This window comes from Drosophila tropicalis, unplaced genomic scaffold (assembly GCF_018151085.1).
Source record: "Drosophila tropicalis isolate 14030-0801.00 unplaced genomic scaffold, ASM1815108v1 contig_573, whole genome shotgun sequence".
In the NCBI taxonomy this organism is placed as follows: Eukaryota; Metazoa; Arthropoda; class Insecta; order Diptera; family Drosophilidae; genus Drosophila; species Drosophila tropicalis.
In genome coordinates this window covers 1,242,578-1,266,512 of record NW_027173049.1, presented here as the reverse complement: position 1 = coordinate 1,266,512, position 23,935 = coordinate 1,242,578, and the positions used below count along the sequence as shown (strand labels likewise).

The window sequence follows — 23,935 nt, the reverse complement described above, 5'->3', positions numbered from 1 at the left end:
TTGCATACAGCTGTAATTTTAAAATTAAATGAACGCTAATATTGCTGACTAATATTTAACATCTTGAAGTCATATATTTGTATTTGTAATAAATTTAACCACCACAAAATGTAGGAAATACATTAAGAAATTAGTTTCTACAAAAACTTCTTCTTTCTGGCCTGCTCCTTTGAGATATCAAACAATCGGCCCAAAACGGTCACATTTGCCACTTGAGCCACTTTTGGAATAAACACATCAAAATGAACTAGGAAATCGCTTTCAGTTAAGAGTGGAGGCAACGAGTCGCCAGCTGTAATGTTTTTGGAAAAATAATTACCCTGCAAAGAGAACGGTGGGACAATGGGATAAACAAAAATAAAGTGTTCTATGGGATCATACATACATTGCCGAAAGGACATTTTATTATGGCATTTGAGCCACGATTTAAACTTTTAACCAGTAGGTCTAGCAATGCCTTGCGCTTACGTTCTCGCAGGATCTTGCATAGGTCGAAGGTCAAGTCGAAGATTTTCGTAAAGACTTTTTTTGAATTGGGAATAGACACCCTAAGCGATCCAGTTAACACGCTTAGCTTTTGCACAATTCGGAGGGAGGCATCAAGACTTCGATTTCGTGGAGCCGAAACTTTGCAAACAAAGTTGTTTATATAACTTTGATTGGACTCACAATCCATTTGATGAATCTCTATAAAATATCCCATGTGCTGAAAGATGTTTTGTTTAAACTAACGCTCGGATTACACCTTTGCTTGATCGATCGATCGTCTTACAGGTATTAGTTGTGCCGTTAAGTGAAGCTGCCAGATGCTGGCCAAAACGATGAAGCGTAAGCCAAATGACAACATGTCTCCAACTCTTAGGGTCGACTAATTAGGTAAGTACATAATCCAAAACCATTCCACTGGTGATGGCTGAAAAGCATTTTTGTCTAATGGCCGTTTAATTGTGAGAGTAATCGATTGGGCCATTTACGTGTGCGTAAATTTCAGATTGAGCAAAAAGTTAAATGGAAATGGTTTTGGTTAAGTCAAGCAAAGAGAAGTTGATTTACACTTCGAGTGCACTTCACTGACCACAGATCGGTATCCACACAATGCCATTGCGATGTGGTTACGCATATGAGATTATGAGATCATTGGCGTGAAGGGCATCACTTTTGTCATTGGTAATATTATAGGCCACACGAGGCTGGGAAATTGCATCAAAACTTGTAGTTGCGTTTAATATTTATTTATTTTCGATTTCGTTTGCTCATCGGGTGTGCAATAGGTGTAATTTGATAAATTTACTTAAACCTACAAATTTATGGAAATTAAAATGAAGTTTTTTTTCTCGCGTTGGTTTCTTTTTTTTGGCATTCCAGGCAGTGCTTAATACTTTTATGAAGCGAAAGATGAGTAGTAGCTGAGTTTCAATTTAGGTAGGTAAGTAGGTAGTTCGGTGGAGGATTTCTATTGAGGAGCCACTGGCAAGTGATCACCTTGAGGCTGGAAGCCATTCTCATCGGCCACGTATTGTACACTGATCACGTTTCCATCGGGATCATTGTAGCTGTAGGAGCCAGTCTGGACCAAAATGACGGCTTCGTGCTCTTCAATGACCTGTCCATTGGCATCTTCACTCCTCGGTATGGTAATCTTCTTCAATGTTCCAATATTCTCAACTCGAATGCCATTCGAGGTTTCGTAGCTGGAGAAATGGACGACAGAGGAGGGATGAATAAATTGGTCATTCCTGGGTCCCTCCGTATATCTTACCTGCTATTGAATGTTCCATCGGCATTGTTCACATTTTCCTGTTTGATGATTGAAGCCGGTGTTGTGGTTGTAGTTGGAGCTGCTGCCCGCTGATCCTGCGGCCGGGCCAGGGCACAGCTTACTAGTAGCATGGCTGAGAAGACGAGGCAAATGAACTTGTACATTTTGTTGAGTGTATCCTTTTTTCCCTGGATGGGTGCTGGTTCTATTTGGCAACTGGTGAATTTGGCGACTGATGCCTGACCAAGCAGATGTCAGCTCTTTTATAGTTCTCGTCTCACACTTTTGGCTTCGTCTCCATTACCGATGGGCGCACTTAGATAAGCTTCGCGGTACTTCTCGCAATTAAATAACGAGCGGGCGCGATGAGTAACTGAAGACCAAGACATACACACATCAGATCGGAACCATACCGCCAAAGAGATGAAGATGAAGAGCGACGATGTCAACAGGTGACATGCCCATGCCAACGACAGAGCGTCATGTCTCTTTCGGTCTGTCTCTCCCTGATTTCTACGTGATTTGCGTATAATTCTGTTTTATATTTTTCTTATGATACCCTTCCTACAAAGCGGGGGTACTCGTTTTCTGTCATAATTTAAGGTTCACACTGTTGGAACTATTATTAATAGTGGAATCATCTGTCGATTTGGTAAGGGTATGCAGACATCGTCGTTCTTTTTCTCTCTCTCTCTCTCTTGGGGCCAAGTTCCGTTGAGTTCTTGAATTCTGTTCCGTTAAGGGTTTTGTCAGAGAAAAATGATCTATTGATGGTAAATTCCAGGCACGTTTTAATTATGGAAACAATTTGCCAAATGTCCAATAGATCTAACGGTCAACGGTCTACAATCAGGGCAATAAAACAAAGTTGATATTTCTGCCTATTTGTTTCTACTATGAACGTATGCTAGGAATATAAACCACAATTTATGTCACAGCGAGTGGAAAATGTTGAATAATAATGGTCAATGAACTTTTCTAATCGAAGTGTGTTTGTTGTCGACACACTTTCTTCCAGTTCACAAAAACTGAGGTGTTGGAATTTCTTTGAGTCCATGTAATTGCTGTTTCACTTAACAACAAATTAAGACTTCTGCACCCCACCAAAGTGTAGAAAGATCTCACTTTCAATTTCGTTCTCCAGACTTACATAATTCGCAGTTTTGCTTAATTCCTAACCTAAACTTGAATCTGAGCCATTTTACCTTGAGTTGACGCCCAAATCAGAGCATTGGCTCAAATACTTGCTTATTCAGGCACTTAGCTCTCAATTAGTGACTGTTTAGCAAGTCTTCTCTTCGCTGCAGATTTGTGTGCCAAAGAGTGCCAAAAAACACTAAATACCAAATGCTAAATGAAACCGATTTAACACACATCATTGGGTCAGCCGCAGCTAATTCCAATTTAGTTATGTACTATGACCAAAAGCACTTGAAACTCTCTCATTTGCACTTCCAGTTCAAAGAAGTGCGTTACCAAATAGGTTTTCTTGCCTTGTCCCACCCCCAAAAATAGAAGTTAACTTGTACTCAGAAGGGTTATCATTCTAGAGTTTGGCGATAATGGATTATTAGAAGGCAACAAATTTAAATTAACTATTTTTGTAGCCGACTTTAAAAGGACCGCTAAAAGAAACAGGATACGAGTGGAACTATGTTTTCTGTTCCTAAAGAGCTAATCTTTTCAAGGGTATAAGTTTATACTTTATATTTTAACACTGTGCAACAAGTTGTGAGTCGAGTTCTTCATCTATTTCATAATGACTTACACCGATTATTTTTAAGTGTTTGATTTTAATTAGCTTAACTCTTACTTTTTTGAGAGTAGTTTGAAGAATATTCTAAATTTCTTAGCCATAAATTTTATGGGTAGAAACTACGATTTACTAAGAAATTAAATAATCTTTTGATTTTTTTTTATTATATTATTTCAGTTCTGTTCAGGTATTTTCACATTTAGTTTATACTTGATGCTCCGTTTGTTTCTTCTTCTTTTTTTGGTCACAGTTATGCTGAAGATGGTTTACTTAATGCTTCTGCTCCGGTGGATGATAGGGATGCAGTCTCTGATATTCCAAGGATCTTTCAATCCATTCGGGTGTTGGTGGCGGGGTGGGCAAATGATCGCCAACAGCTTGGAATCCATTTTCATCGGCTGTGTAGGAAACCACATAGGTTTTGCCATCCTCGCCCACAAATGAATATTTGCCGTGAATCGATTCGCCATCGTGTTGGGCATCCACAGTCTTCAGGACACCATCCTGGGTTGCTTTTGAGCCATCGCTCAACTCATAGCTGAATTAAAAATGACATTAATGCTAGGGCAGGTCGCTTGGTTGTCGGATAACTCACTGATAATGATATTTGCCATTATATTCCACATTCGATTCCTGAGATATTAAATCCGTTTGGCTCTGACTATTGCCAAGTGCTTGGCATCCGATAATGACAACAGAAATAACAACAACAATTAATGCTATAGTCTTCATTTTAGCAACAATTAACAAGAAAACTAAATACAACAATCCAAACGTTCAAAGGTCTCTGGGGCGACTGGCAACTCTTTTAGTTAAACAAACTCTCTTATATACATATTCCCGAATTCCGACAAGAATCTATTCAAAATTTGAGTAATAAATAATATTGAACTTGTTTTGTTTTTTCCGTTTCGCTTTAGCTTTGGCATTTGGCGTGAATGGGTGTGAAATTTGGTGCAGACAACCTAAAACATTAACGTTAACTAAATAAATAAAAGAAAAAAAACTCAAAAATAAAACAAAAACAAATCAAAATAATATGCTAAACACATCGAGAAGTATGGATGGGAACTTGTCATACCCCGAGATGACATTCTGATTCTGGTTCTGCTTCTGCTTAAACAACCTGTCTATATATAACGCCATAGTCATGTATGGAATTTGCATAAAATATATTTGTCCATTTGCCTTGAATATGCAAAAGTCCAAATCAAAACATGGCAAAACCAACTAGAGAGAAGATGCTGACTTCAATATACCCTAGACCAAGTAGAGTCGTATCGGAAAACATTCTTCTTCCTTTCAGTTTCGAAATAAATAACTGGAGATCGTTTTTGAAAGAATCTTTAATTCTTTATTTGCAGCTAAGGCTAAAGATATGTATTAATAGGTTCCTCTTTATCCATCCTCTCAAGTGACAAAACAATTAACCAACAAAGTTCAACATTATCATCAACTAAATAGCTTAGATTAGATGTTCTTTATATATATTACAGACTGAATAGCATAAAAATGCATATTTATTATTATAATCTTCTCATTTTTTGTTTTTTTTTTTTTTTTTGTTGAAATTTTCTTCTTGATTTCCTTTTCATTCATAGATGTATCACATGAGTGGTCCAAAAATGGCAGAGTTCCGGCGACTTAAAGATCAGAAGGAAGTATCTAAATTCACATAATAGATACATTGATAGTTTGCGAGGGAACAGGGCAAGTGTGTGTAAGAGGGAGTGTGTGTAAGTGTGTATGTGTGTGTGTGGAGGTTTGACAGGTGTCGGATCTTAAGAGTTGTTGTTTTCAGTCAGATATAGATGTAGGGGACAGCAGATGTTGCTAGAGGGTGCAGATCGTTTAGAGTGTGTCGTCATAGCATATCGGGAATTGGCATTTGGTCATTACTTTCACCTCCTCCTGGTTCCTATTCCTGGTGCCCAGTGGCTGCGAATTTAACGACGCTTGGCTGGTGGCAAACTCAACAGGTAGTCAAGAGCCTTCTGAATTGCTGGTGGAATTGGCGGTGGTGTGGGCAAATGATCACCCTGTGGCTGGAATCCGTTCTCATCATCTGCCGCATAGTTTAGTGTAATCAAATTGCCCTCCGGCGAGGTGTAAGAGAAGGAGCCTTTGGCAATGATCACATCACTTGAATCCGGGGAGGTAGCCTTCTTCAAAGTTCCGGTTTCCTCGGCCTTAATGCCATTTGCGGTTTCATAGCTGGCAAAATCAAAAACAAAAAAATAGAATAATTAAATATTTGCCACATTTTTTATGCGTCATTTAATGGCGCCAAGCCGTGGGTTTTCGCATTATCATTAAATAAATCCAAATGCTATATCCAAATACTATAATTGGTGATAATTTAGCTCAATAAAGAGAAACCTGACAGCTTGAGATTAAAACCGGAATCTGTCGACTCCCTCAATGGCTAAGTATACTATGGATTATCCAATTCGTTCATCCCGCCAAAAAGTATACCATGCTGCGGTAGCCATTTGCTTTGGTCAGCTTTAAAGTATATTAACTTACTTGTAATTGTATGAACCATCGGGTTCTATGTTCGATTCCTGACTTATAATGGCAATCGGTTCCTCGGCCCTCTGCGGTGCGGATTGGACCATGGATAGCCATGCAGCAGCGACTAGGCACAAAGCAAGCTGAAAAACGAATGAATTGAGTGAGGAAAATAGTAATAACTTTTGCGCTGGGCCAGAATTCGGACAGTCCGAATTGAGCAGCATCAGCTGCATCAGTTGTCTCTTTGCTCTTTTCTTGTGACCTTTGGAAATGCATGTTTTCAAGTCGTAATTGCCAGGCCGGTCTGGTCCGTCGGCCAAATGGCAAACACGTTAACTCTAACTTTATGGGTGTCGCCTCTCTTTGTAATATTTGGTTATCTGCAGACACGATGCAAAGGGATTTTGCAAAAAGTGCTTACATTCGTTTCACTGATTGATTTATGTTGACAGATGAATTATGAAACGCGCCAGACGAGTTGCAAAAAAAAAAAGATTTTAACGTTTTTTTTTTTTTTTTGCCTTTCGAAGATGCAGAACATATTTAATCACTTGCAGCACGAATTGCCCAAGGGTTGTCCCTGGACAATTAAGGACACTCATTCCACACTTACATTCCTCATTATTGCGTATGCGTAATCCTCTGGAAGGTGTCACAATTCAAATTGTTCTAAGAGCTGTTGCTGGTTGTTCAATGAACAAGCGTTTTGATTGTAATGTTGTCCATTGCCGGCTGCGCAGTCTATTTATACTAAACTGCATTGGAACAAAGCTGCAAAATGTCAGTTTTACACCAACTTGAAGACTGCATAAAGCGGAGCTCAAAAAGCTGTTAGACTCCGAAGAGAAACCGGAGGAAGAAGAGCGCAAAAGCTTCTATTAAAATTTTGTTGGCCAAAACAACATATAGCCATAGCATCGCTCAGATCTGGACAAGTCTGTATAATTGAGAATGAGAATATTAGAATGAAATTTAAATCGCAATTAATATATATGCACAAGTATATTTGTATGTATGTATGTGTGTGTATTAGCATTGTATGCATATTTATAATAAAGAGTTACAGGTCTCAAAATTGCATCACAAGCAAAGGGCAGACTTATGGCATTTCGTGATGTTTTTTTTTTTGCTCTGAACAAACAGAAACAATATTTTTGCTCGTATAGGCAGGTAAGATAGGTAGTAGGTTGGTATGTAAGGTGATGGCTGATGATGAAACAGAAATGAGTTCCAAAGTTGAACTGTTTAATTAACCCTTGGGAGTTGCATTAATTATCAAATTAGTACTTAATATTGATAATGAAATGAACATCATTTCACTTCTCTCTAGCTAAAACTAGTTGCGAATTACAACTTAATAGAGCAATATTGGGAAAGGTTTCTTTACTTTATTGTGATTCAGGGGGAATTTGATCTAAAAATTTCTATTAACGTTGAGGCAAACGTTTTCTTCCGCCAAATACCACATTGAGACAAACATAACAAATGAAGATTATCAGTAAAATATCTTGCCACAGGCAGCAGCAGAAGCAGCGGCAGCAACGGCAGCAAAAGTTGCCACCTGCTTCGAAATGAAAATGGTAATAAAATTAAGCCAAGCTTGCGGGTGAAAAATTGCATTTAAATACGTGGCCATTAATCGGCAAATGCAATCAAAGTCAGTCAGGGAATGGCAAGATGCAGGTTAAAAGCTGCAGCCAGTCCATGATGAAGTTAGCTAAAGTTAAAGTTAAAGCCATGCCATGAGGTCAAAGTGCCAAAAAAAAAAAAGAAAAACAGAAACAAAAAAACGAAAAGCCAAAAAAAAAAATTGCTAAACGCGTCGTCGTCGCCGTCGTCGCTGCCAAAGTGTAGGCGCGTCTAATGAATAGCTATGGCTTTTGGGCCAGCAGATGGGGCCAGTCTGCGACTGCGGCTTCAACTTCAAATTCAGCTCCAACTTCGAGTCCAACACAGACAGACGGCGATGGCGACAGAACATCGTGACAAGATTGTCCCAAAGATTTCATTGCTATTGTTGTAGTTGTTGCCATTGCTTTTGTTGTTGCTAAACTAAAATACAATTGCCAGTTAGCGAGAATTTTTGTTTCTGTTTTTTGCACAAAGAAAACAACAACAAGAAGTGTCTAAAGTAATCAAGTTGAAGTCGAAGTCAAAGTCTGCTACTTTGGCTTGTTCATTGTTTTATTTTTGGTTTTTTAATTCTGCTTATGAAGACATTCAACTGCATTAATTTTAATATTTATTATATTATCTTTTAATGTGTTTTTTTTCTAGTTTCTATCGGCAGCAGTAAACCTTGAATCGTTACGCATTACCAACGAACATCGAAAATGTCAGTTGTTTGGGTTTGTCCGGTTCTGTTCTGGGTATTCATCTTCTCATTCTTTGGATGTAATCTGTAACCTGTTCTTGCACCCCGCTGACCACTGCTGAAGGTCGTCTAGGTACACACATGCATACATATGTATGTATGTACATACATAGATGCTAGTTATATGATGGGTTTTTATGAGGCCCCAAAAAAGGCAAACATTTTTGAGTAAAATTATAATTCGCTCCATCAAACGATCAACTGGCATCATCTTGAAGGGTATTTGACTTTGAGAATTTCGCAAGTAGCCGGAGTCCGACCGACCCCATTTGGCACACTTTACACTGGGCTAATGCTAATACTAATGCTAATGTCAATGTAGCATTAATAAATAATTGCAGATAGCCGATGCCAACAACTAACTAACTGGTAGGTTGTAACTGGTTACGATTAAATGTCAGCGGTTTGGTCACATCTCACAAGTCAATAGATCTCTCGCTCACTCTCTCAGCTGCTAGTTTATCTAACAATAAGTGGCCCGCAATTCCTCATATGAACTGGGCTTAAATGCATGCAGATAGGTTGTTAGATAATCTAATCTTTGCAAGCCTATTTCATGGTCAAGGAAGAGTTAGTCGATTGATCGGTCGACATGCTCTCGTTTTCCATGCGAAACTGGTTCACAGCTGCCACTGGCTGAAGGAGAACCTGACCTTGCTTGAGTGAGATCCGAGATCTCTGAACTTCAGAACCTAATTCCCAAGGCTGGCTTAGCCGCCTGAGTATCTTCTTGGGCTGGTTGGCCCCACGTTTAATGCATTTTATGCAAATTATAATACTCGTACTTTAAATGGCAGAGGGATTTCAGCCAAAGCAAATATCTGTGGGCGTTTCAAATGATACGGCATATGTGTAATTAATGTCAGATGCTCTGGGTGTGAGTCTGATCTCTCTGCATATTTTAAGACACAAGACATAAGCTAAGCATATTTAGAGACATTTTATTCGAGTCATCGATTAGCATATCCATCATCATAAACTACTTGCCCAAGACGGTACGTACTACGGCGAAGAAGCGAAATGTTATGTTGATCAACTGGAAATAATTAACGAAATAATTAATTATAGAAATACATATACATATGAATCTTGAAGGCACATCTTACTATCTTAAATGTGTCCAAGGAAATGATGATGATCCCTCTGGCCGATAACTCGGCTGGCTCTTGAGCTCGCACAAGTATTAAGAGTAAACATTTCTTATAACTTGTCTCACTGTCATGCCAATTTTGCATATAGCCAGCCGTTGCGATACTTTTACTCTAACAGAAAGGATATAGAGGTAAACTATTGGTAAAGGTAAACACTCTCGGCGACTCACCGAATCGATTAAAATCTGACCAGAATGACAAACCATATAAAATTGAGCTGCTGTGGTGAAAAAGAACAAAAGAAATGAGAATCCTTCCCGATTCAAGCCCTGAACTATCGTATACAAGGCCACACAGCAAAGTGTGCTGGCCGTGCTAAAGAGATTATAGGCCAGAAGCATTCCAAATATATGATTTAATTCCTTATGCAAGCTAATCGAAGATGTTAAACAGAGCAAAATTCAGGTCCTCAAGATCTTTGTAGACCACTCACCTGAGTATCAGTTGATGTTGATTAACAAGATCAATCACAAATCGATTATTTTCTCGCTCGTTTCCACTGCCCGGATTGTATTGATGTAGCTTTTTAGCCACATGGTCAAAGTGCATGGAGATTTGTGTGGACAGACACACCAACCAGAGATCAGTACCCAAATTCACATTCATTATCAAATGAGTAAAGGTTGACTCGACTATTAGGGCAATTGCATAACCAATTGGGGTTTTAGTACTGAAACCAAATTCCATGGGAAAAGCCCTTATGAACAGAAATCTAGCATCGTTTCCCAATTTGTGCCTTTGGATTAAGTACGATACCGTCGATTGGCTAATAGGACCCAAAACCACTAGCAATACCACAAAGTAATACAAATAAAGAGCATAACGAGTAAATTTCGACCAGAAATATTTGTTCACTTGGTAATCCAAGCGTTCCCTTTGCTCTGAGGGATACAATCTTCTAAGGGCCAAATTTAGTAGACGCATTCGTCTCCGATTTGCCAGAAATGCAAAAAATTTCACATCCGAATTGAGCATGAAGAAAACCATGATGGCATAGCGCATTATCAACTTGGGATTGTCACTCAAAGTGTCCCATTGCAGGATCCGTAGGATCATATAATACGATATGTAACAGTTGCTGATAAAACACAATCCGAAGTATGCACTCAGCAGGAGATGCTGCCACAACGGTTTGCTGCCCGATAGAAAATCATATCCCATTGTCTTAAATACCATGTTCGGTATGTAGGTGAAGTCATCGTAATCATAGTCACATCGTTGTTGTTGTTGCTGCTGCTCCGCCGGTTGCTGCAGTTGCTCGACTTTTGGCATTTCGTTAAGGTTCAACTGGTTTGAACTGAAGGGCAAGCTTGTCAATTTATACCCACAGGAAAAAGGATATCTTTTGAATATTTTATGGCCTAATTGTTTAGTGATAATTGGTTTTTCCTATTTTTGACGTCGCACAAGTAACGCGTTGCATAATTTAGTTACTTGACACGCAACAATAAGTTATTAATTTGTGAATAACCGTTTAGTTAACCTCCCACGTGCCAATAATTTGTTGTTGTCATTGATTACAAGAAATGCCCATTGTCTTCCACTAATACACATATGTATCTATTTTTTTACTCATGCCAATTTTAGTGTGAGTGTTTTTGTGTGCCTCAATGGAGATGCCATAATGTTCCAATGAATATTAAAATATTTAAAGAAGCTCCAAAGCTAATAGCGATAAATAAATTCGAGCCAATTAATTAAATGAGAAACGAACACAAAAGAAAATCGATAAAACCATAAACTTAAAGAATTCTAGTATTTATATGTATACTCTAACAAAAAGCGAATGCAGGGTATCAGTTTCAGGTTTAACAAAGTCATCGTATATGTTTTAGCAAATATTTGTTTGAATTTGAAAGAGTTAATTAAATACATTAAGAAATCCTTAGATATTATTTGTCTTAGAAATTTCACCCTATAATTCCCAACTTGCTCGAGTAAAGAGGCAACGAATCCTATATAAACATTTTCAAGAATACAATATAAAGTTTCCCTTTTCAAGTCTAGAAAATTACTACGCTAGATAGGGAAGAATGCAGGATGCCATTGGTTCGCTGATCCTCAGTCTACAAACTCACCCTTATCGTTTCTATACCTGCAAACACGACCCTTGACCCAATTGGTTGTTTTTCAGAAGTTACACACCCCTTTAAGAAATTATAAGATGGATAAACGTTAGGAAATTAGGTTTAGGTTTATACCCAACATGGCGAATAGGGTATAAATAAAACGATAAAACCTCTAATTTATGCAAAATGACAATAAATATCTTTTGTTTGCCTTTTGAGTTTAATCTATTTAACGCATTCTGTAGACATTCATTCGGTTGCGAATGAACTTGTTTGAAATCTGATGCTGGAATTGCTTTTATTTTAATCCGATAGATATAATCTAAATGGTTTGTGGTGTCAAACTCTGATTGCCTGCTGGTCACAATTTGTATGTTTCTCCCATTTTTGCATAATGATGTAGTATGAGAGTATATTCACTCTGTGAAAAGGTTTGTCTGGCAGCGAAAGCCGCATATTTTATATAGATTCCCATTAGAAGTTTACAATGTGAGTGAGAGAGATAGACAAAGATTTCTTCCCTACTCAAAACCCAAATTAAGTAATCATTACTTAAATTAGACAACGTTTAGACATTGTCGGGAAAACTAATAGATCGAACTACCATATAATTGTTGGCTATATATCTAGACCAGACTTCGTTATAAATCATATCAAATAAATTGAGTAAATTTCATTGCAGGGTATACAAATGTAATATCGTCTGCTGATATCCCCGCCCTATTCATATTATGCAAAACTGTTAGAGCTTTTGATGATTTGTTTTGCCTTTGTCATTAAATGGAGGGTATAATTCTCATCATCTAGGAGAAATAACTAATTCTGAGAGGTGGCTTTTGTTGTCTGGTTGGAATTTGAGATGAACTCGAGATGAAGTTGAAATTGTGGGCAATCTCAGAGCTGGAGCTGAATAGCTTTAGCTATTCTTGGCAATCTCAAATTACACGCGAAATGTGAAGGCCGCATCATCAATGCAATTGCCTTGGTCTGCTCCCCCTTACAGCATCGACACCTTGTCAACTCTGTCATTCATATTCATGCATTCATTCATTAAAGTCACTCATTCATGCTGATCTTAACAAGAAAAAAAGGAAACACTACGTTAATTACAAAATATTCATTCTAATTTTATGCTGGAGCGTACTAAATCAAACATACATATTAACCGCTTCCGATTTAAGCCCTCCTAGCGGGTGCTAACCGCATTTTTCTTTCATTTTTTTTGTTAACTAACCGTTTTTGCTTATAATATTTGATTAAACATAAGCAGCGCGAGTCAATTTGTGCCAATTTGGCGAGTTGTACAAATTTAAATAACAATCAAAATTCTAAACGGAAATTGACAAAGCCAAAAAAAAAAAGGCGAAACAAAAGATTAAGTTTATAGACCGAAATTTGATGCTTTTGTGCGTTTCTTTTGGCTATATAAAATGTTGAGTGGTTGGTTGGATCTGTTACAGTTTTCTTTAATCCATCAGCATCGAAAGTTCTGACAATGTCTCTGAAGACGGTAACAAATTGGAGAGCGATTCATTAAGGAATGCGTGAAATTTGTTTTCTGTGTTGTGTTGAATTCTTCCAGATATCCTGCATTTTGGCCGCATTGATCTTTGTGATTGTAGCCAGCGATGCCCAACCCACCCAATACAATCCATATCTGAGGAATCCCTACTATAGGGATCTTTACTACAAGAATCGCGATCTATACAATTTGCGTCGGTATTATGATAACTTCTACACCAAGTACAATCCTTTCATTGCCAATGCCGTGGCCCGGGCTGTACAGCAATCGAATGACGTCAATACTGGCTCCGGTGCCTATCGATACAGCTACGAGACAGAGAATGGACTCCACGGTGAGGAACAAGGTGTTCCCGTGAACATTGGCAACGGCGAGCAGGAGGAACAGGTGGAAGGAGCCTATTCCTACATCTCACCCGAAGGTCTTCGAGTTGGAGTTAAATATTTGGCCGATGCCAACGGATTCCGCCCTGTGATCACTTGTAATTATTTATTTCATTTTCAATTAGGGACAAAGTCGTGACAGAAAACTATTCTCTTTGCAGATGACGGTGTCAATTCCGCCTTCTATGCCAGCCAGCCAGCGGCAGCCAATGTGGTTCATACCCTTCACTAGAAATGATCCATAATTTAAATGTACTAGGTAGCTTATATACATACATATATCTAATATTTACCATTCACTATGATCAGCCTTCTTCAATTAAAGTACAATATACATATATTCAACTATAAAGTTTATGTTTCATTTATACAAATATTTTTAAGAACTACAAGGTTCTTCCTTCGAGGACACTGTAATGCGTAGAGGAAGTAGTCCTCTTCTCGAGTCTAACCCGAATAAGGAAATTTTATGATGATGAGAGTAGCCACATTAATTCAATAACTGCACATACTTCCGATATCTCCTCAATCTCCTTTCTGACTATTTTTGATTGCTGAGGCTTAGTTACATTGAGGTAAAGGGTTGGAATTTATCATTTTTTAATAAGTTTAGGAAATCTTAGGCTCCAGGAGGTGGCTTTCCTTTTCTAATGAGTCACGTTTTCGGGCGTGGAATCGTATTTTTAATTTATTCTCGGCGTTGGCCTCTTGGCACTCCATTTTGGTATTTTGGGTTAGATTACATTTTATAAATATTTCTAAGCAAAAGTACAAGTGTATTATATTTTTATACCCTTGCAAAAAGGGTATATTAATTTTGGTCAGAAGTGTGCAACGCATAGAACGAAGCATCTCCGACCATGCAAAGTATATATATTCTTGATCAGCACGACGAAACGAGTTCAACTAGCCATGTCCGTCCGTCCGTCCGTCTGGATGAACGCAAACTCCTCCTAGACCGTAAGAGCTACAGAGCTGAAATTTTGCACGTAGGCTTGTATATACTGCAGGCGTTGTATATCTCGGATTCAGCTGGATTCAGATTCAAAGTCACGAACAGTGACTTTTCTCAATAACTTCGTTATTTTCTATGTTATTACCGTGAAACTTTATATTAGAGAGTTTATTACGCTTATAAACGACTGTGCCAAATTTGATCAAGATCGGTCGCAAACAGTGACTTTTGTAAATAACTTCGTTACTTTTAACGTGTTTGTTTTCAAATTAAACATTTCTTAATTTAATATTTTTGTTAATAACTGTGTCGAATTTGATAAAGATCGGGTGACTATATCATATAGCTCCCATAGGAACGATTGGTCGAAAACAGTGACTTTGATCAATATCTTCGTTATTTCCTATGATTGTAGGCCATTCTATGGCAAACATTAGCCATTGATGGCTAATAGGTAAGCAAAGAGTTACCAAAAAAGTTGCAAGGGTATACAAACTTTGACGCGGTCGAAGTTAGCCCCGGCCCTCTGGTTATTTAGTGTATCTGATGTGAAAGCGCTTCAGATCATTCGGTGTTAAATCTTAAACATTGACAATGACCTTTTCATATTCAACATAGCTTTCAAATTTGATAACTGTCAGTACAACAATTAGCTAATCAAATACTAAGTATTTACCCCAACAAATCGGTTAAAAACGCTTAACCAAATTAAGACTCGAAACTGATTAGAAAATCTTTACGAAGTCGAAAAATCTTTCTTAAGGATGTATCAACATCCATTTGGGCAACTTAATTGTGTCCTTTTACTCTGTTGGCGCATGATACCAATGTAAAAAATGAATAAATTTTTGGTTACTCTTACGGGACCTATGAGATATAGTATTCGGATTTGGATAAGGCCTCGCTTTTGATATACGTTGTTATTTAAGACAGTTAATAGATAAATTTACCTTCTTGATTACAACGACCAATTGCGTCTATTAGGAGGATAATGCTTGTGTCTCTATACATAAGAGTAACTTATAATATTCTGATTATTAATTTATATAAATTATGTAATATAAATGAATCAGCAGAATACTAAAATAACCAATTAAATTAATTGGCATAAGATTGCAATTATCTCAACACCTGATATAGATATGTACATACATATGTACATTCAAACACGATAGCAGCATTCGGCTCAGAATGTTTTAGTGGCGACAACAAATTAGTCAAAAAAAGCTTAATTAATGTGGCTTAAGCGTTGGAAAAGCTCGACTCAATTGTTTTCAAGTTTATTTCAAGTCAGAGTTTGCGATCTCATTCTTGCCTACTTTTAGGACGAATGGAACTGACAATATTAAATTAATAGCATTCATTAAAAATGTAAAACAAGATTCACTAACATGTACCGATCTACGACAACAACATTTGAGGAAACAAGTTGCTAATTCAGTCTTTAGTCTTTCAATGCGAAAGGGAGTTCAATATGTAGGACCCCTACATCCTTAATTATGGTATCTTTATTACTGGAACGATCAGAGGCTTTAAAAAGAATGAAACCACATGGATTAGGTTAAAGGTAAAGAGTTGAGTTTGTCCCGAATTTGGTAAGTGTCATTGGACCTCTTGGGCATTTATTTGTTATTGATTGTTAAGTTATTTATATTATCTGAAACTATAGTAAGTAGGACATTTAAAGTAAGACGATTAATGAATGGCCAAATGGCCCAATAATCGCCATTTTTTGTAAAAACAAAATCGCAAACTTGAACACTATAAAATCGATTATTGCGTGTCATTTGATTAATCGTACCAATACTGTTAGTATACACACTAGGGATTCCAGAGAGAAGGAAAATCATCCAGTCTTTATTCGTCAAATTCAAAATATAATAAATAGACTTTAGGAGGCGACAATTGTTCTTAAAAATACTTATTCTAATGGCCCACTTTTTCGGGGGTTGGAAATTGTTTAAATTTCATGCTCAGCGTCGGTTACTTGATAACACGCCGATGTTATAATCTTAAGTGTTTTCCACGGAGTGTGGATGCATGTTTTGTTTGGTTTTAAGCAATAATGAATATGAATCTTTATGACTTAAACACGATGTTTATTCTTAAACTGTTTAAATCTTTGCCATGTCTTTTTGACCCCCGTTTTTGATTTTCTCCTTTCGGAGTGGTTGAAGTTAAGTATGCAGTTCGCCATGTTTATTCTCCAAGTTCCTAATTATGGCCTATGTATATGTATGTATATACAAATATGATTATTGAATATCTTGATTTTGTTAATCACTGACAAATATCATTAAACATGTCACCGAAAATCGAGATATTCAACCTTCTTCTAAAATTAATTACTAAATTATTGCAACTCTTAATCACCATTAAAAAACAAACACTAAAATAAGCTATTAAACAGCTTCTTATCTAAATTGTTTTTTCGTGATTTTTTTTGATTTGCACTTCCGGCACTTAATTTCGAATTTATCGATCCCCAATCCCCAGTCTATATAATGCTTTGAAGAAGAAGAAGATATAGCTTATGAGATGTATGCTCCTTGAAAAAGTCCTGAGTAACATGAAAAAGGAATAATTTTATCTTATTGACTCTGGGATAGACTTTTCACTCCTGGCAAAAGCTTACTTTATTTTCCCAAAACTGAATTTAAAATATGATAGGTACGTAATTATTTGTAGTTTCTATTGCGGATTCTTCTTCTGAAAACAGGAATAACTGTAGGAAATAAACATTAGTCAGCTATCCATTAGCTAATAATAAGGACCTTTTGATATCAGCTATGCGATTTTGTATGCTAGAGATTAAAAATTACTATTTGACACTTGCAAATGGACATTTTGCATTTCACTCATCTTTGAAATTTATACACATTAACAAATGTAAATTCTCTTCTTTGGCTGAATATATGTCATCTCACTCTTATCGCCACATCAGGTTATCCCCGTAGTCGACACCCGAATTACTTGCTTACGCTACTTTAATAATATAATTATTTTTTTCAACAAAAAGTTCAAGAAACCCATTAATTTATTAGCAGAGCCCGCATTCGGTATAACAATTTGACAAAAACTGAGGCCGACTGACTGTTTCATTATCAAACGAATGTGATTTGACCTATGGTATTCCACATTTCGTAGAGTATATGTAGAGTATATTGTTCAAGTGTTTGACAAATATCAATGACTCAATTACTAATCTCTTGGTTTGTTATTGTAACAAATATTATTTTGAAATTTATTTTGGGGTTTTCGATTTAATACACAACAATTTAAATAGTTATAGCTTGATGTTTCAATAAATAAAACATAACATATATATCATCTACAGAGATGCAACTCACAGAGATTGGAGTGGATGGCGGTGGGTAGGTATTATGACTTTGGGTGGGTTTTAGGAGGTGTTATGAATAATCCTGGATGATGTTCTATTGTTTTTGTCTAAGCCTTCTTGGCTTGGGCTGCTTTACGCTTGCGTTCCTGACGTTCCAACTCGGCTTCCTCTTCGCGTTCCTCTTCGTCGACCAACTCAACTTCATGTTTGAGCATTCGAATTTGATCACCCAACTCCTTGGGCATTCGCTTAATGTCCTTGGACATGTCATTAATGCGGAAGCCACGATGATAGAATTGTACGCCGTTCGATGTCGATGCTGCTCCTCCACGTACTTAAGAGCACGGGCATTAGCCTCTGGAATGGGCGGTGGAGTAGAGCCTCCCTTGTTATGTCCTTCGTTGTTGGATACGCCTCCGTTGTTATGACCTCCGCCGCGGGGGTAGTGAATTTTGTATTATTATTATTATTATTAAATGATTTACTCGAAATCGTAAAGCAGTTTGAAAAGGATTAGAATTTCATACAGTTTCAAAAACCCGGCGATCGCCCATTTGTTTCGATTCCTTTCTGGCACTCGGCCAATCATCTTTGTTCTCTTCTTCGCCAAATAAAACCAATTGGAGATGGGAGAAAATAATTTATCCCATTTGAGATGGGAGAAAATTTATCCGATATATGAGATGGGAGAAAATTTGAAATTAAAATAAAGAATTTTACAAAGATACATAAACATTATTTAAAATTACAAGCCAGCACCTCAAAAAAAAAATAGCAAGGGCCGGGAATATTGTCAAAATGTTAACCATGACCAAGCAATCCTTAGCAACTGTTGCCCAAAGAATCCATACTGCAAATATTATGCAACAATGCTTCAAATAATAAATTGGAAGGGTTTGGGAAATTAGTTTTAAGTAGTCTTAAATAATATTTTATTTTAGAAAAAACTAGAAATGTAAGCGATTATAATTTAGTATTAGATGGGGTGTTAGAATTGAACATAATGGAAATGGAACATTTCTGCAATTTTAAAATGAAACGAGCGAACGAGCAAAAAAGTTCAATTTGAAACTTGCGGCGTAGACTTGTCTTCTGTGACTTCAAATTGGCAAAGGTACGTACAAAAAGTTTTTATATTAAAAGTATTTACATATACTTTTTTACTTTTCTAGCTAAAAACCAATCAAATTTTTAAGATACCACCAAAGTGCCTGACTGTACCTATTAGTTGTGAGTATTACATAAGCATCTGTGAGTTTTGTTGAATGGTTGGAAGCATTATTAAAAAAAGCATGTATGCTATCCAAATGGCATCGTTTCTGTGCCTCTAACAATGCCACATCGTTTTGTACATATGTACATACATACGTACATATGTATGTACATATGCATGTTTTATGGGCACGTGGACATGCTTTGGGGCGCGAAATCGCGAATTTAATAGCGCTACCCATCGTGTTCACCTAACTTAAGTATTTATGGTAACCAAAAACCAAATTTTTGCACTCATTGTCAGTTCAAACTAAGAGGATGAGCCTTACGCCTAGGCAGTAGCTCCAGTTTTATGGGTTTTTTTTTTCAATATAAGGCATTATATGATCACTGCAGGATTATCTGAAATCAAAAACCATTAATATTCAGTTACAGTATCACTAAATCCTCCCCCTATAGCCTCAGATTTTTTTTTTTTTTACTTCAACATTTTTATTGTCTCTTGTAACGTCTCCTTCTTCCTCAGACAAAAAAAAAAAGGAAGGATGAGCTCGAACAAGAATGTTGCCCTCGAAGTTTTGCGTGAGACCATCAAAACTGTAAGTATCTGAAAAGTTTGTTTAACAGTTCACTTATTTTCTTCTCTATTTTAGATGGAAGAATTGCTGAATCTCATGGAAGGTGCAGCTCAGTGTTATTTAAGGGTAAATGCACTCGCCGAAAGCGCCATGGAGGCGATTATAGAGGTTAGTAAATTTTTTAAATTTGTTCACAATTTTTTTAATAATTCTGTATTTCTATATTCCACAGACGCCGGTCATAAAAGAGGAAACCAAGACGGATCAGGCCGACGGAATGTAATTAGACCTATGATATTCCTCATTTCGTAGAGTATATTGCTCAAGTGTTTGACAAATATCAATGACTCAATTACTAATCTCTTGGTTTGTTTATGTAACAAATATTATTTTGAGATTTATTTCAATAAACATTTTGGGGTTTTTGATTTAATATACAACAAATTAAATAGTTATAGCTTGGTGTTTCAATAAATAAAAAATAACATATATATCATCCACAGAGATGCAACTCAGTTTCTCAGTGTTTGACTCATTCTTTCATTTGCTTTTTTTTATGATTTTTTTTTCTGTTTTTGCATGGGGAATGTGGGGGAGATTGGAGTGGATGGCGGTGGGTAGGTGTTATGACTTTGGGGGTAGGGTTTTAGGAGGTGTTATGGGGAATCCTGGATGATGGTCTATTGCTTTTGTCTAAGCCTTCTTGGCTTGGGCTGCTTTACGCTTGCGTTCCTGACGTTCCAACTCGGCTTGCTCTTCGCGTTCCTCTTCCTCGGCCAACTCAACTTCATGTTCGAGCATTCGAATTTGATCACCCAACTCCTTGGGCATTCGCTCCAAATGCATGGCCTTGAGTTGAGCTTTAATGTCTTTGGTCATATGATTAATGCGGAAGCCACGATGATCGAATTGTGCGCCATTCTGTCGATGCTGCTCCTCCACATACTTGAGGGCACGGGCAATAGCCTCTGGAATGGGTGGTGGAGTGGGTATATGCTCACCCTCGGGCATGAAGCCGCCGTCGTTTGAGTGATAATTGACGCGATACAGTTTGCCATCGTCGCCTGTGTATTCGTAGCGGCCCTTGGCGTGAGTGCCTCCGGTGTGATGCAATTTAGCCTGCTCCTCGCCGTAGATGCCGTTCTCAGTCAGGAAACTGTGGAGTGGAAAGTGTTTATAGGATCGAGAAGCGATTTGAGTTCCTTTGTCACACTTACGCGTGATCATATTTGTCCTTCTTGCGGATCTCTTCTTGGTGCAGAATCTTGTGGCGTCCCTCGTCATCGTAGTTGAACAGAATGGGTCTGGGTGTTGTCGTTGTGGTAGTTGTAGTAGTTGTGGTTCGCTCAGTGGTTGTAGTGGGTTTCTTCGTTGTTGTGGACTGTTTATATTGATTTGGGTTTTTGATTTTGAAAATTTTGTTTCATCATGCGCTTTTGGGTGGTTTCGCGGTGGGGTTTTGCGGGGGGTGTGTGGTGGGATGTTGTAATCATGCAGGATTCATGTGAATTTTGTTTTGTTTTTCGTTTGTGGTTAAAAATAAAAACTAAAAGGCTTCTGAATTGTTATGAAAGCTGGGGGATTTGTGGATTGGGGGGTAGTGGGTGGGTTCCTTTGGTGGCGTTTAGTGATGCGGTTCATGATCTGGGAAGCCGTATTCCAAGCGTATTTCAGGCACTTTGTAATCGGCATTACTTACTGTGTACAGATCGTGGCTAAAAGCAAAAGGAAAGAATTTTGGTTAGAACATATTACATCACCTTAATCAGTTTCTTTCGACTTACTTATATGGTCTGGCATCATGTATATAGGGCAGATTGAGACCAGCATAAGGACCATAACCTCCATCGTAAGGATATGGAATATGGTGATAAGCGCCCAATTCACGATGATCGCTCACATGTTGATATGGCTGGGCCATGTGATGATAACGACCTAGACAGAAACAAATTGTTTGCATTTGATAAACTTATCGATCTATTGGGAGGGCGAATTCGGATGAGTGATGTTAAAAATTTTGTACAATATCTACATCAAGTAAAAATACTTTTAGTAAATTTAGGAAAATTATTTCAATCTAAATCAATGATAGACTACATATGTGATATATAACGTGATTTGTGTTGAATTGAATTCTATATGATGGTTTACCTAAAGAATCCGGTGAGCCTCGGCCTATAAGAAATCAAATGTTAATATAATATGCATATGTGACAAAATAATAATTACATTGAATGCGTTGGATTAATTCGAAAGAGAGATAGAGGAGAGAGATCACTTAAGCTCGCAGCAAGAGAATTTTGAGTCATTAATTTTGCATATTAAAACCTTGAGCTTGAGCCACCGTCCTCATTTCGTATTTCGCTTATCAGGTTAATGTTGGATGTTATTAATTTGTGTGTTATCAAAAATATTGTGCAAGTGTGTGAGTTTGTGTGTGTGTGTGTGTGTGTGTGGGTTTTAGTGTCTGTACAACAATAAGTTTATACAAAAATGTTAGTAAATATTTCACAGCAAGAGGTTTTTTTGTTTCGTTTCTCTCATGGTTAGTGGGCGGCGGCAACAACATGCGATCAGTAGGCGTGGCGGCATCAATAGAACATCACGAAAATACCTTCATTTGCACCAGAACCATGGTAGCGTCCATCATCTTGTGGGTGATATTTGCCGTCGTTTAAACTATGCCCTGCACCCGTATACTTGCCATTATCGTTATCAACCGGCAGACTATAACAGACTGCAATGAGGACCTACGAAAAGGCAAAACGAACTTGAATAATCAAATATTTTTGATTGAGTTCTAATTTATAAACTTTCTAATTTTTGGGTGATTTCATTTGTTTATTCTTTTTTTTTTTTTTTTTGCTAATTAAATTCCATTGTGATGTGTAAGCGATTTCGATTTAAATATTGTTCAGGTTATTACGTTTTTAAGCACTTGCACTTGTTTTTATCACATTTTCACGATTTCAGTATAAATCCTTGATCTTCGGCTTACTCACCACCAGCACCAAATTACAAATTAACGATTTCACAAACATTTTGTGTCCTTTTGTTGGGGATACTTTTCAGAGTTAATTCTGTTCGAGAGATAATATTATAATCCTGCTTGCTGTTCAGGCAACTGGAACAGGAATGTTTGATTTTCGTTCAAGTACAACCGAATTTATATAGCAAAGTGTGATCTGAACTGAGCTGAGCTGAGCCGAGCCGAGCTCTCCAATTCTGCCGCTCCTCAAAATTCTCAGAGTACAATCGAGCGAGAGACAGGGAGAGTGAGAATTTGCCTGTTACGGTTCATTTCAGTTCAGTTGAGCTTCTCTTCCCTTTGATTTAGACAAACGAGCTCATGATCTTCACGATGATGATGACGAGTTCTTCTCTTTTGGCAGTGTCTTCTTACCTTCGGTTGTTGTGTTAATTGTTATTTTATTTTTTATTTCTTTTGTTTTTTTTTTCTGCTGTTATTGCCATAATTTATATGCACATGTAGCGTATCAATGTCTGGCCTAATTTGAATTACATATTTTATCAATTAAATAATTACTTTTAATTATAATTTAGTACATGTCACTGCAATGTCTAATATAATCAAATTTATTATTTGACTATGCACCAAAACGGATTATTAATCAATGAGTCATGGAAAATAGCCAGTCTTAATATAGATTACACTTTTTAAATATGTATTTCTGTTTCTTTTGGAGGATGGGATGTGATGACAACATTCGGTAAATTCCATCAACTACCTAGGGGCACTCGGAAGCGCCATAAAAGTGCCGTAATGAAATCATAAATAACACAGAAACGGAAATACAGACAACCAACAAAAAAAAAAGGCAATTTTTTAAAAAAAATTTACTCAAAACAATGCGCACGCCTGCCACAATGAGAAATGCATTAAGATCTGGGGACAATGTAGATGAAGTTGGAACCGGAATTTGTCGTTGCCGGGTCTTATGTTGACGGCGAAATAAAATAAATACATACATATGTGGATTTTAATTGTTATATTGCGGGGCAAACATGGAAACTGGCGAGACTTTTGGGCCAAGACATGGGATGGGCTTGGAATGTGTCCTTAACATCTTAACGGTTGCTTTCCTCGCTCCTCGCCTGCGCCGCCAGACTAGGCAGCCGAGCTTAAGACAATTAATAACCAGCCATAAATATAAACATAAACAGTGATTAAAAAGTTTGAAGATCTGCTTCGTCAGTCACTGCACTCGAAAGGTCGTACGCTGAACCCTAAAAAAACACGAAATCGAAACCGATTCGAGACAGAAAATTAAAGTGGAAGTCGATTGTGAAAACCAAAAATC

At 37.4% G+C, this 23,935-nt stretch overlaps 7 protein-coding genes across 7 annotated transcripts; 1 reads left to right on the top strand and 6 right to left on the bottom strand.

The window, feature by feature from the left end:
• Positions 1–137: 137 nt before the first annotated feature.
• LOC137575474 (uncharacterized) lies at positions 138–847 on the bottom strand. The gene is made up of 3 exons (XM_068288054.1): positions 773–847; positions 386–706; positions 138–320 (listed from the first exon to the last, which is right to left on the bottom strand). The coding sequence occupies exons 1-3, from the start codon at positions 845–847 to the stop codon at positions 138–140; spliced, it is 579 nt and encodes a 192-aa protein (XP_068144155.1).
• Positions 848–1,216: 369 nt separating this feature from the next.
• Positions 1,217–2,006, bottom strand: Cpr49Ag (Cuticular protein 49Ag). Its single transcript, XM_068287889.1, has 2 exons — positions 1,760–2,006; positions 1,217–1,691 (listed from the first exon to the last, which is right to left on the bottom strand). The coding sequence occupies exons 1-2, from the start codon at positions 1,921–1,923 to the stop codon at positions 1,454–1,456; spliced, it is 402 nt and encodes a 133-aa protein (XP_068143990.1). The 5' UTR covers positions 1,924–2,006; the 3' UTR covers positions 1,217–1,453.
• A 1,779-nt stretch (positions 2,007–3,785) lies between these two features.
• On the bottom strand, positions 3,786–4,247 carry Cpr49Af (Cuticular protein 49Af). The gene is made up of 2 exons (XM_068288052.1): positions 4,111–4,247; positions 3,786–4,053 (listed from the first exon to the last, which is right to left on the bottom strand). The coding sequence occupies exons 1-2, from the start codon at positions 4,245–4,247 to the stop codon at positions 3,786–3,788; spliced, it is 405 nt and encodes a 134-aa protein (XP_068144153.1).
• A 596-nt stretch (positions 4,248–4,843) lies between these two features.
• On the bottom strand, positions 4,844–6,740 carry Cpr49Ae (Cuticular protein 49Ae). The gene is made up of 3 exons (XM_068287722.1): positions 6,643–6,740; positions 6,042–6,169; positions 4,844–5,729 (listed from the first exon to the last, which is right to left on the bottom strand). Exons 1-3 carry the CDS (start codon positions 6,649–6,651, stop codon positions 5,462–5,464), a joined length of 405 nt encoding a protein of 134 aa, XP_068143823.1. The 5' UTR covers positions 6,652–6,740; the 3' UTR covers positions 4,844–5,461.
• Positions 6,741–9,382: 2,642 nt separating this feature from the next.
• On the bottom strand, positions 9,383–10,826 carry Or49a (Odorant receptor 49a). Its single transcript, XM_068288051.1, has 4 exons — positions 9,988–10,826; positions 9,725–9,926; positions 9,510–9,665; positions 9,383–9,439 (listed from the first exon to the last, which is right to left on the bottom strand). Exons 1-4 carry the CDS (start codon positions 10,824–10,826, stop codon positions 9,383–9,385), a joined length of 1,254 nt encoding a protein of 417 aa, XP_068144152.1.
• Positions 10,827–13,118: 2,292 nt separating this feature from the next.
• Cpr49Ad (Cuticular protein 49Ad) lies at positions 13,119–13,760 on the top strand. The gene is made up of 3 exons (XM_068288050.1): positions 13,119–13,133; positions 13,206–13,626; positions 13,690–13,760. The coding sequence occupies exons 1-3, from the start codon at positions 13,119–13,121 to the stop codon at positions 13,758–13,760; spliced, it is 507 nt and encodes a 168-aa protein (XP_068144151.1).
• Positions 13,761–20,020: 6,260 nt separating this feature from the next.
• Cpr49Ac (Cuticular protein 49Ac) lies at positions 20,021–21,640 on the bottom strand. Its single transcript, XM_068287930.1, has 4 exons — positions 21,398–21,640; positions 21,313–21,328; positions 20,831–20,994; positions 20,021–20,769 (listed from the first exon to the last, which is right to left on the bottom strand). Exons 1-4 carry the CDS (start codon positions 21,571–21,573, stop codon positions 20,307–20,309), a joined length of 819 nt encoding a protein of 272 aa, XP_068144031.1. The 5' UTR covers positions 21,574–21,640; the 3' UTR covers positions 20,021–20,306.
• Positions 21,641–23,935: the final 2,295 nt, after the last annotated feature.